Genomic DNA, 12,219 nt, shown 5'->3' with positions numbered 1-12,219 from the left:
AGAATGTGTGAAGTGTGACTGTAGTTTTGTGTTTGTGAGTGACAGTAAAAAAGGTACAAGTTATTTTTTTCAAACAACAAGTATGTAAATGTGTTTTGCATCATTTGTTTTGACTAAATTGGGGCAAAACTACAGCTGTACGATTTTTTTGGGATGGGAGACTCAACAAATACAATTTGTGTACGTGAAACAAAGACTTTGAATAGGTGAAGCTGTTGTTTTGTACCTGTGAAAGATGTTTTTTTTTCTAGATTTTTCTCTGTGAATTCAAGTTCCCAGAGTCAAGACACAAATGTTTTTGCACCAGATATTTTGGATCAACTGGGGCAAAACTGTTACTGTAAGATTTTGTTGATGTGTGACTCAAAGAATGCATTTTGTGTACTCGTACCCAAGATTTTGAGTGGGTGTAGCTATTGTTTTGTACCTGTGAAAGATATAATTTTTCTGAATTTTTACAATAGATCCTAACCATCATCTAAAGCCTGATTTTTACTTCTCTCAGTGTGGGTATGGAGACACGTAACACCATTATGCATTGGTGCAAGGACTCTCTGACATGCTAGCAGAAGCTGACAGAGACATACCCAATGTTTCAACTATCTGTCAAAAGTACCAGTAAACTTGTGATTGGTATAGATGCCACTTTCTTTAAAGTCATCAACAGCACTGCTATTACCCCCACAAAAAAAAAAGATATTCAGCAGCAGACAGGGAACAGATTGGAGAATGCTATGCAGAAAAAGTCCAAACATATGGACGTTTATTCGCCCGTGACTGATGGACAAAGATCAAGTGTTTTATTTGTGGACAAAAATGATTGGAGACATGGGTTTAGAGGTGCCGATCGCATGAAGAGGAGAATGTGGGACAAATTCATCCCTGTTAAAAAGTCTCTGACATCCAAAAAACAATTTAAACACAGTAGTAAATACAGTATATTGGATCCAATCTGTGACTATAACTGTGGCAGGATACTCCAAAAAAGCATTACGCCTTCTGCTGTCCTGGCGGGGAATTGCTTTGCAACACTCCCCAGGAGACGAAGAAGTCAGAAGAGAAAACATTTTTCAATTTGTGTGTGCGACTCACTACTCGAGCTGATGAAGAAGTATAAATCAGCCTTAAGAGCTTAGTTTGAGAAAGCTGAGCTGTGATAAACTTGTTCTGCAGTAAACTCCTCAGTTGGTGGTCTTTCAGTGATTGGAGGATGAGCTGGTGGGAGGTCACGGTCTTTAGCAGGGTAGAGGGTCTGCAGCGGCCCGCACCGTGAAGCTACAGGTGACTGAAAGCAGCAGCTGTGCACTGATTGGGGATCACATGTGTACTTGTGATACCATTTAGGGGCAGCAGCAAGAAAGACGAACCTCAGACCCCACGTCAGGCTCAGTGAATGGCCCGCTGAGCCCTCCCTACTGTGGTCCCTTTGTGCAGGTGGGAACGCAGGGGCTTGAAGGTTGGCCCATACACTTCCCGCCCCGGATGCCCAATGCAGCAGGCGCCACAACAGCAGCCGCGGCGTCAGCAGCACCACCTCCTGCTCGAGACATCCAGCCTGTTACCCCGGTAGGGCGCTCAAACTCCCCACCCTCATTACTCATTACACATTACATTGTGTGTGTGTGTGTGTGTGTGTGTGTGTGTGTGTGTGTGTGTGTGTGCGCATCTTGTGCATCTCAAGCAAGATCATGAGGCATTTCACAAGGACAACAATATAATGTAGTAAAATCAAATTAAAAATATTATTAAATAAAATTAAAAGCAATAAAAATGTGAAGAGAAAAAATTGTTATTTCAAAAAACCTGACAACCATTCCACAATGTCAGATTCCCATCGGGTGTTTTAACACCAGTTATGTGACACAGCTGCTTTTACACCAAAATAATTATTTATTGGCTAAGATAATTTGTGGATGAGGAATGTGTGTATGAGTGCAACCTTGGGTGTTGCGGTTCCCCCGTTCTACCACTAGTGTTCCTACGCATAGTCTAAAGTTTTCTTATATTTAGGAACATTTCCACACACAGGTACTAAATGATGAATACCACACAATCTGTAATTTAGAGATTCAAAGCAGTGTTTTAGATAATTCTAAACTAATGATGGCACAGAGCAAACAATGTTGAATGATGGTTGGTCAAGGTAACGGAGACACTAGCCACGTTTACATGCGCACCTTTAATCAAATTGACGCCCAATCATATAAAAAATTCTGCATGTAAACATGCCAATCGGAATGTTCTGATCTGATTCGGCCTGATCGGAATGAAATTTCAATCCGATTGAGAGAGGTGGTGTTGTCCGATCATCATTCTGATTGACGTGCATGTACACAGTCATTCGCATTTTTGGAGTAAAATAATGCCCACTGCGCATGTCATTTAGACTACGTGGCTTAAAGGCACAGTCTGCAACATTTAAATGTAGAATAACTTTAAAAATGTTAGATTTTGACCATCTGACCCAATTTTATCAAAAAAAGTAAATAATCTTTAATATTTCAATTTTCTCCTAAGTCCTTCCCCTGCCCTGTAGAGCTCAGCCAATATTTCTGCAAGCCTAACGCGTTGACCAATAGCGCTGCGTTTCCACCAGGGGGCAGCTGTCAATCATCGAGCACGAGCAGGTCTCAGCGCACAACAGTGTCACGCGCCTCACTCGGCTTACTGCAGAAACATGGAGCAACAAAACCCCAAATTACCGATTCCTCGACTGCCTTCCACATCTCAAAAAACATTTAAAAAGTTTAAAAGCCCTTCTTCAAAAGTGGCTGTAAGACTTTTGAGACAGTCGAGTAGAATTTACATTGGAGATTGTTTTACACACGATGGAGAGATTTTCGTGATCTACACAGCCTGAAAATGGATGAAGAGTTGGCAAAGTATCTTTTAGACAGGTAAGTTATTTATTGTTTTTCGGATAAATTTACTTATAATCTTTCTTTCACTGAAAGAAGTAATAGAGCAAACAAGCTTTTTATGCTTGTTGTCCTATTGGCTAATGTAGCATTAGCTTGAATGCTAAGTCGACATGAATCGATGCTAGTCAAACTATTTATGCTATATTTGGAAGAAGTTTGAGTAACGAAAGGGGATTTTAGTTTTTTGTTTATATGGGAGCTAATGATTAGTGTGGCGTTTACCTATAGGCCACATCAGTATATTGTTTTAAGCTCTTGTTTATAACTTCCCCGTTAGCAGGGTTCAGTTAGCATCTTGAAAGCTGAATTAGGTGTTTACACTTTCCTGAGCTGCGTGTTTGATTAAAATGAGTAATCAGCAGCTCATGTAGCACTTGTAGAAGTCTGAGGAGATGAATTAGGTGTGATTGATCAGGAACGTATCCAAAACCTTACGTTTCCATTAGCACCGAAAGACATATTGTGCTAACATAGGTGGGCCACGTGTACAGATTACCGTCTGAGTTTGTGGTCTTACCTACGTGAAAACTCCATATTAAAATAAAAGTAATGATAATCAGCTCGTGCAAAAATCTGTGAAGGCTGGGGAGACTTGTTTAGCTTGTGATCACTAATTTTTGGGCTTTGTTTTTTACAGTCATCAGTCCAAATATGAAGCATCAACATCTACACCATTGAAGCGCCAACTGTGTATTTCTCCAACACCAGTGCCAGCACTGTCTAGCATTCATGGAGAATCATCTGAAAGGTAAATAGCTGCGTAAAAACCTACCAGGAATATTATAATTTTGCCTCTGTTTGTTTTAAGTTAGTGGTGGATTATTTTGAAAAAATTCTAGAAATGGGATAATGAATGACTATAAAAAATGTATAGAAATAAATAGTAAAACTACATTTTATATAGCGCCTCTCAAGATAAAACTCTTGAGGCACTTCACAACAACAAAATTAAACATATTTTAAAAAATTATATTTTTATTTCAAAGTTTATGAGAAAAAAATAACACAATTGTGTTTTTAAAATGTAAAGAGAGAGACAGGAAATTATTTGTAAAGAAGGAATTCAGTGGATACAGAGAAATGCGTAATAAGTAGAGTGAGAAAAATAAGGAGAGGGTGATGATGACGGCCAATAGACGAGGTCTATTACCTTCAAAATGACAAAATATGTATTGATTCTAATCATATTCTTGTGCTTGTATTTTATTTTCATAGGGATGATAATTTGGAGGAGGTGATGGAACAAGGTGAAACTAAAAAAGAAGGATCTTCACAAATGTAAGTACAAGGTTGTATCTGTATTTGGCTGTCACATTTGTCAGGAAAAGTAAACAATAATTACTTTTTTAGGTTATCTTGTGTGGGAATTGAAGCAAACATTGACGAGGAAGAGTTCAACAATATTCAAAACTCTATGTAAGGATTCAGATGTTAATAAAATGTGTCTAATTTTCCATACTAAAAACTTTATATTGTGTATATTCAGGATAGAGTCATCAGATGACACATGGTCACCAAACAGAGAACCAGAAGTTGATTCGTCTTCAGAGGAGGACGAAACCATCGAGATGGACAGCGGTACTGATGACAGCGGTGATGAGGACTACACACCTTATATACACATAAGGTAATTCTTTTCGTTTAACATTCTATAAAACTGCAATAGCGCATAGTTAATAAAAAGCTTTTGTTCACAGGACTGGAGCAGCATTACAAAAAACATTACAACTTGAGACTCTGCAAGAAATTAACATAGAGGATACAGTTCATGACTGTAATATCCCAGAAGCAACTGACCGACGTTTGACAAGCAAGAAAGGTCTTCCTCGACGAGGATCCAAGGCGTTATGGTTTGCTGTCCGGAGTTCCTGCACCATCAACAGAGGAACTTCTACAACACCTACGGACTTGCGGTGATGGTAAAATAAAACATTATGTGCCTTACATCTTCCACACAATAGTCCATTTCTAATTGAGTTTATTTTTTATTTACAGGTAAAACTTTGCCACGGACATAGGTGTTGGGGGAGGCAAGAGAAAACCCAAAACCTTCTTTATTTTTGTTTCCTGTGGTTTTTTTTTTGTTTTTTTTTTTTAAAATAAAGATATATTTTGGGGAAATAAGGACTAATAATTTAAAAATTTATGTAAAATGTTGGAGGTAGACATAATTTTTTGTTGTTGTGCCGGAGTTTTAAAATGTATGGTATTTTTACAAATGCAACACAGAGTTGTGCTTTAGAACACTTTATTAGAGCATCAAGCAAAAATATATAAAAACAAACTTATGTAAAATATCAAATATATACATTTTTTTACAATTGTCTTGGAATAAAACCAGTGTAGTTACCATTGGGGTCAGGGAATTTTGCAGAATAAACTCCTCCATGTGTGGTACAGTTGAAATACATGTCTGGGGAGGCTGTTGGCAGCATTTCTTTTCCAAATCAGTTGGTATATCTCTGCAGTGGGAGCATACACACCATGAAGGGTGATTGGGTGTTGGAGCTGTTGTGGCAGGTGGACCAGAGAGGGCAAGTACATCAAAGAGAACACCAGTGTCTGTCCAGCACCATGGTAAGGATGTCAATAGCCTGCTGAGGGTTCAGGTTCTGTATGTGTTGCTACAAAAGTGGAAAGAGATGCTACAGCAACAGTTATGCTTACACGTTCAAAGTCTATTCGCTCGGAACAAAGATTCCGAACTCGAGAGAGATCTTCATCTCCAAGGTCCACAGCTGAGTGTCTCACACTTCTTCGGCCTCTGGATGCACCGCGGCCTCTAGACACACCACGGCCTCTGGATGCACCACGGCTTTGAGATGATGGTGGGCATCTCCTTTTTGCACCACGTCTTGAGGATGCAATAGGAGGTTCAAACTCTTCCTCAGATGATTCCTCAATCACTGAACTCTAAATTGTATTAGAATAAAAAAATTATACTAATATAAAAAGTACTCTTGCATATTAATCAATTTTGACACAGATCAGGTTTACATCTAGTCAAAATTTGGGCTAAACCAACAATAAACAGAAACTATGAAAACAACCATGATTATAGGAGGACTACACAGAATGCAGTGTTTATTCATGATTTCCACATAAATTATTTATATGCTTTGATATATTCATCCCATCTTGAATGGCAAAGCAATTAAAAATAAGCTAGTTACTTGTAATAAAATGCTAACAATTTGATAGGATTAATTTTATTTACAACTGTTGCCAACTTTTACTGGTATTTTAAAATGTAAATATATTTATAGATATTCTTTATAAAATGCCTTTTGTAAACAGTAAGTGTTTAATGTGCTGGTTGAATACAACTTTCTTACCTCAGATAACTCCATTGCTAACACTAGCTCAGCTCTATTACAAGAAGCAATGCTCCTATGTTGACTCTGCTTTTCCTGCGCGTGCACATTGGGAGGTGTGGCTTTCGGCTCTTTCAGGAAGGGCGGGGGAGTGAGCAACAGCCGTTCGAATTTAAAAATCTCCTCCTCCTCACCCTGACTGCGTCATCCTGCGGACTGTGCCTTTAAAAGAAGATGGCCTAATTAACGAGTGCCGGCTTTTAAATATGATGGCAAGTCGTCCCCGTTTCTGTAATATCTAATCCAGAACCTGCATTTTGTGGAAATAAAATAAAAATCTCAATATTGCACAAATCATTTGACAAACGTGTTCATGTCTGTACTGGAAATACGCCGATTCATTGCGGGGTTTGCAGCACAGCTCCCCGTTTCTGTGAACGCAACAACTGTTTCTGCAGCAGTTGGATGGAGACGTGCTCGTAAAGAGGACAGGGTAACATCGGTTAATCAGACCTGGTTTGAGTTTAAGAAGGCTGATGTTGAGTAGAAAAACATAATCAGTTAAATATTCTGGGCAACTACACTCACCAAAAGGAATATTAGGAACACCACACTAATACGGTGTTTGACCCCCTTTCGCCTTCAGAACGGCCTTAATTCTACGTGGCATTGATTCAACAAGGTTCTGAAAGCATTCTATAGAAATGTTGGTCCATATTGACAGGATAGCATCTTACAGTTGATGGAGATGTGTGGGACGCACATCCAGGGCACAAAGCTCCCGTTCCACCACATCCCAAAGATGCTCTATCGGGTTGAGATCTGGTGACTGTGGGGGCCGTTGTAGTAGTGAACTCATTGTCATGTTCAAGAAACCAATTTGAAATGATTGGAGCTTTATGACATGGTGCATTATGCTGCTGGAAGTAGCCATCAGAGGATGGGTACATGGTGGTCATGAAGGGATGGACATGGTCAGAAATAATGCTCAGGTAGCCCGTGGCATTTCAGTGATTCCTAATTGCCACTAAGGGGCCTAAAGTGTGCCAAGAAAACCTCCCCCACACCATTACACCACCAGCAGCCTGCACAGTAGTAACAAGGTACGTTCTCATTCTGTTTACGGCAAATTCTGACTCTACCGTTTGAATGTCTCAACAGAAATGGAGACTCATCAGGCCAGGCAACATTTTTGCAGTCTGCAATTGTCCATTTTTGGTGAGCTGGTGAAAATTGTAGCCTCTTTTTCCTATTTGTAGTGGAGATGAGTGGTACCCGGTGGGGTCTTCTGCTGTTGTAGCCCATCCGCCTCAAGGTTGTGCGTGTTAGCTTCACAAATGCTTTGCTGCATTCCTCGGTTGTAACGAGTGGTTATTTCAGTCAAAGTTGCTCATCAGTTTGAATCAGTCTGCCCATTCTCCTCTGACCTCTAGCATCAACAAGGCGTTTTCACCCACAGGACTGCTGCATACTGGATGTTTTTCCCTTTTCACACCTTTCTTTGTAACAACAACCATGCCATGCTCAAAATTGCTTAAATCACTTTTCTTTCCCATTCTGACCTTCAGTTTGGAGTTCAGGAGATTGTCTTGACCAGGACCACACCCCTAAATTTATTGAAGCAACTGCCATGTGACTGGTTGATTAGATAATTGCATTAAGGAGAAGTTGAATAGGTGTTGCTAATAATCCTTTAGGTGAGTGTATCTTTGTAAAAACACGGTATTGCAGATGACCTAAGATGCGGTTAGTTTATTGACGATCAACACAGGCTTCCAAATTTTCTCCTGTTAAATAGTTTAAACCAAATTTTCTGAACAATTTCACCTGATTATAATAAGCCACTACAGAGCTCAATAATAAAACATGAGTCTGAACCACCCCTGCTCCGCGCAGCTCTGCGTTCCACACAGCTGTCACATCAGACCCGCGGACCAGCTGATCAAGAGGCAGATACGAGGATAACCCTCCCTTATTTTAATATTGTCAACAATTAAACGCAGCAAAGCATAAACCTGCAGTTTTTCACTGAAGTAAATGCAACTTCTATGAGCAAAATAAAAACATTAAATTGATTAAATTATTCAGGAAGCCAGGAAGAATTGTTTTTTCTGTTTTTACATTTTTCATTTCATTTCATGACATTTGTTAACAATTTTTTTTTCCGAAAAAGAAAACTCTGTGCATGCTCAACCTATTTAATCTGATTGCATATAAACTCATGGCATGCTCAGATAATTTCAGTTAGTGGGCATGTAAACAGGGATCAGACGCGGCGCCAGGCGGTAGCTTGGTGTTGCTATAGCAACCACAAGATTTGACCAAGCAACTGCTTAGCAACCCTGATTATGTTGTAACAAAGATTGTATAAAGTTTTTACATTAAATAATTTAAAATATATATATTTAATCTAACATAAAAAGCGGTAGTTTTACTTATAGTTTTGGAGAACAAATTTCTTGGAAAAACAAAAAAAGACGTGCCTCACTGGTGCTATCGCGAGACTTCGATTTGACCCCATGCTTTAAGAAGCACTGAGATTTGTCTTGCTAGCGCATAGCTATTACAAAGCAGCCTGATGCAAACATGGACAAATATCTTATTCCACCCAAACGACCGCGATTATCAACGGAGACGGATGATGCAGCTACTTCCACCATTGAAAAGGACCACGCCACGGATTTTAACAGCAGCGAGGATCCACGGGTCGAGGATGAATGTGATGAGCACAGAGGAGAACAGGTGCCCGCGCTGTGTGAAGAGACGCGCCCTGACCCGCTTCTTTCTGTCCCAGGCAGTGGAACAAACAACGACTCAACTTCATCAGATATCAGCCAAACCCCTCATGAAGGACCACGTCGCCCAATACTGGTAAAATACCGGGCAAAAAAGTGCGGCATACAAATGCGGTCCTTTAACCGCCGATGGTATGAGCAATATAGTTGGCTGGAGTACTCGGCCGACAAGGACAGTGTGTTTTGCTTTGCATGCAGACATTTTGCTCACCCAGGCCGGCAGTTTCGGAAAGAGACCGCGTTTACCCAGGATGGGTTCAGCACATGGGTTAAAGCTACACAGTCATTCCACACACACAATGTCAGTGCTGGCCATAAATATGCAATGGATGCGTGGTCTGAATTTAAGCTGAGAAAAGAGAGTGGCTCCAAAATAAGCAATGCACTCAGCGAGGGACATTCCAAAACGGTACGTGAAAACCGGGAATATATGCGTGCAGTTGTGGAAGCTTTACGCTATACTGCATGTCAGACCATTGCACAGAGAGGACACAGGGAATCTGAAACATCTAACAGAGGCAATTTTATTGAACTTTTACATGTCATTGGGAAGTTTGACAAAACAGTTGAATCAAAAATTGCCAATAATCCCAAAAATGCGAAGTACACTCATCATGACATACAAGATGAACTGGTTGACATCATGGCAAATATGGTCAGGGAGCAAATAAGCAGGGAAGTACAAGAGGCTGGCGTATTTGCACTGATAGTTGATGAGAGTAAAGATGTGAGTAAGAAGGAGCAGGTGTCTGTGGCTGTGCGGTACGTGCATAATGATGAAATATGGGAAGAGTTCCTTCACTTTACTCCAGCTGATGGGCTAGATGCCAACTCCCTTCTGACAACCATCAAACAGACTCTGAGCAAATGCAACATTGATCACAACAGGTGTATCGGCCAGTGTTATGACGGGGCAGCTGTCATGTCAGGGTGTAATAATGGTGTCCAGGAAAAATTTAGACAGGAGGTCCCACAAGCTCTTTATGTCCATTGCCATGCCCACCGTCTAAATCTGGTCTTGGTGGATTGTGTGAATAATGTCGAACCAGCTGGAGAATTCTTTGAAATTGTGCAGATGCTGCATAATTTTTTTTCTGGCTCTGTTGTGCACAGTATTTTCATGAAGAAACAAAAGGAGCTTCAAGCTGCAGATAAGCTGTTTGAACTAAAAAAGTTGTCTGAAACTAGATGGGCTTGTCAGTATTCTGCACTGTTAGCCATTCAGAAAACTCTGCCAGCAATCTGTGCGTCACTTGATGATATGATGCAGCAGCCAAATGCCCGAAGGAAGACAGAAGCAAGATCACTAAAGGGCCTGATTGACTTTCAGTTTGTTGTGCAGCTTGCTCTGTTTGAGGATCTCTTTCGCACCACCAAATTCTTGTCTGATCACCTCCAGTCTCCAGATCTTCAACTTGCATCTGCTACAGACCTTGTTGAGTCCACAATTGCATCTCTCTCTGAAAAGGCAAACGAAAAGTTCTGGCATGACATTTGGGATAAAGCTCAAACCCTGTCAACCAAGGCCGGCATCTTCACAGAGATGAGACCAGAGAGGCGACATGTGCAAACTGCGGGAAAGTTAGAAGGCTTTGTAGTTGAAGCTCCAACAGGAAGACGTCCAGCCCTCAACTCTCCTGATGCCATTAGACACAACTGTTTCTACCCTGTCATCGATAGACTTGTCAGTGAACTGAAAAGACGCTTTTCACCTGAAGCATGTGGCGTTCTACAAGGCACATCTGCTTTAAATCCAAAACATCAGTCCTTTCTTCAAATGGATCTCCTGTTACCCATGGCTCAGCATTATGGAGTAAGCAAAGACAACCTTTCTGCAGAACTGCACCAAGTGCAACGGGTGCTTGACCAGAAAAGACGGAACGGACAAACTGTAAACACCACACAGGAGTTTTTCTCCCTTCTTCATCCATACAAGGATGCATTCATTGATCTGCACAGACTTTTATGCATTTCACTCACACTGCCTGTCACATCTGCAACCTGTGAATGGAGCTTTTCATGTTTACGGCGCGTCAAAACATACCTGAGGAGCAAAAGCGGGGACTCAAGAAACAGCAACCTGGCTTTGTTGTCCATCAACGCAGAACGTGCAAGAGCCCTTGATGAGCAGGACATCATCGATGCTTTCGCCTTGAACCACAACAACAGACGCATTATTCTGCTCTGACATCAGTTGGTGAGTAACTACACCCTCCCTGACCATAATGCATGTGATTTGTGTTTATTTTGGTACATTAAATTACAGTGTTAAAACAGTCCAAAAGTGCAATATTTTTCACTGTGTAATGAAAAGACAATGACTTTAATATCTAGTATTATTTATGATCATATTAGTATGTTTTCCTGTTACTTTCTTTCTTTCTAATTTCCTCTTATTAAAAAGTCATACAGAGTCATTTCTTTTAATTAAGTACACAACTTCAGGCTAAATTGGAACAATTTTAGGATTTGCAACTCCTTTCTGTCACTAAGCAACTATTAAGCTACTGCAGAAAAAAAATCCTGGAGCCGCCCCTGACAGGGATTCAGGATTTCCGATCAACCAAGATTTGAATCAGATTGTGGAAATTTGGCGCATGTAAACTTGGCTAATTGATGAAATGATGGGATGTAGGCTTAGATGTTTTGTAGCAAAACCTTGTTAAGTATCTGAGAAATTTGTGATGTCTGGGTTGTAAAATCACGGTTAGGGTTGGGTTGTATGGTTTAACAAGCTATCAATTATTCATAAACCCATTCGAAGCCAGTGTGCAGATCTACCATACCCGTGTTGGAAGCTCTGGGTGGTCCGGAGTAAAGGCAGCCAGGTTGGTGATGTCACCGGATGGATTGGCTCCTGGAATCTCAAAGGGCCATAGTTCAATTATCACCTGCCATAAGATGCTACCAGGGTCTGCTAGTAAGACATTCCATGTCTGATGAGTGTTTGCGTCCGATGCCAAGTCGGTCGATCTTGTATTATGTGTGGGTGCGCATTTCTGTTTGGCAAGAAGATGGTGGAACGCTCTCAGCCAATCAGAGACAGCACTGTTTTCCTGCCTTTTTCCTTGCTTTTGGAGGCACGCAGCTGTACTCATATTAATGAGGGAAGCCTTTGGATCTATTCTTCAGAACTCAAATTGGACCTGTCAAACTTCTCATCGCCATTTGAAAAGTACTGCTCTGATT

At 40.7% G+C, this 12,219-nt stretch overlaps 1 protein-coding gene across 10 annotated transcripts in view; it reads left to right on the top strand.

Annotated features, from left to right (window-relative positions):
* tnip1 (TNFAIP3 interacting protein 1) overlaps window positions 1–12,219 on the top strand; it is a 194,867-nt gene that overhangs the window by 100,135 nt on the left and 82,513 nt on the right. For 8 of the 10 annotated variants that reach the window (XM_070545720.1, XM_070545717.1, XM_070545735.1 and 5 more), the window contains one exon: window positions 1,345–1,566. In XM_070545720.1, coding sequence (XP_070401821.1) covers window positions 1,345–1,566 — 222 coding nt within the window. Of the gene's footprint in view, window positions 1–1,200; window positions 1,223–1,344; window positions 1,567–12,219 lie in introns of those variants that run through there. The other 2 variants (XM_070545723.1, XM_070545762.1) reach the window with 2 other exon arrangements.

The sequence above is a fragment of the Nothobranchius furzeri genome, chromosome 2, assembly GCF_043380555.1.
Source record: "Nothobranchius furzeri strain GRZ-AD chromosome 2, NfurGRZ-RIMD1, whole genome shotgun sequence".
In the NCBI taxonomy this organism is placed as follows: domain Eukaryota; kingdom Metazoa; phylum Chordata; class Actinopteri; order Cyprinodontiformes; family Nothobranchiidae; genus Nothobranchius; species Nothobranchius furzeri.
The sequence above is the reverse complement of the archived record's forward strand: the minus strand, read 5'-3'. Positions and strand labels throughout refer to the sequence as shown.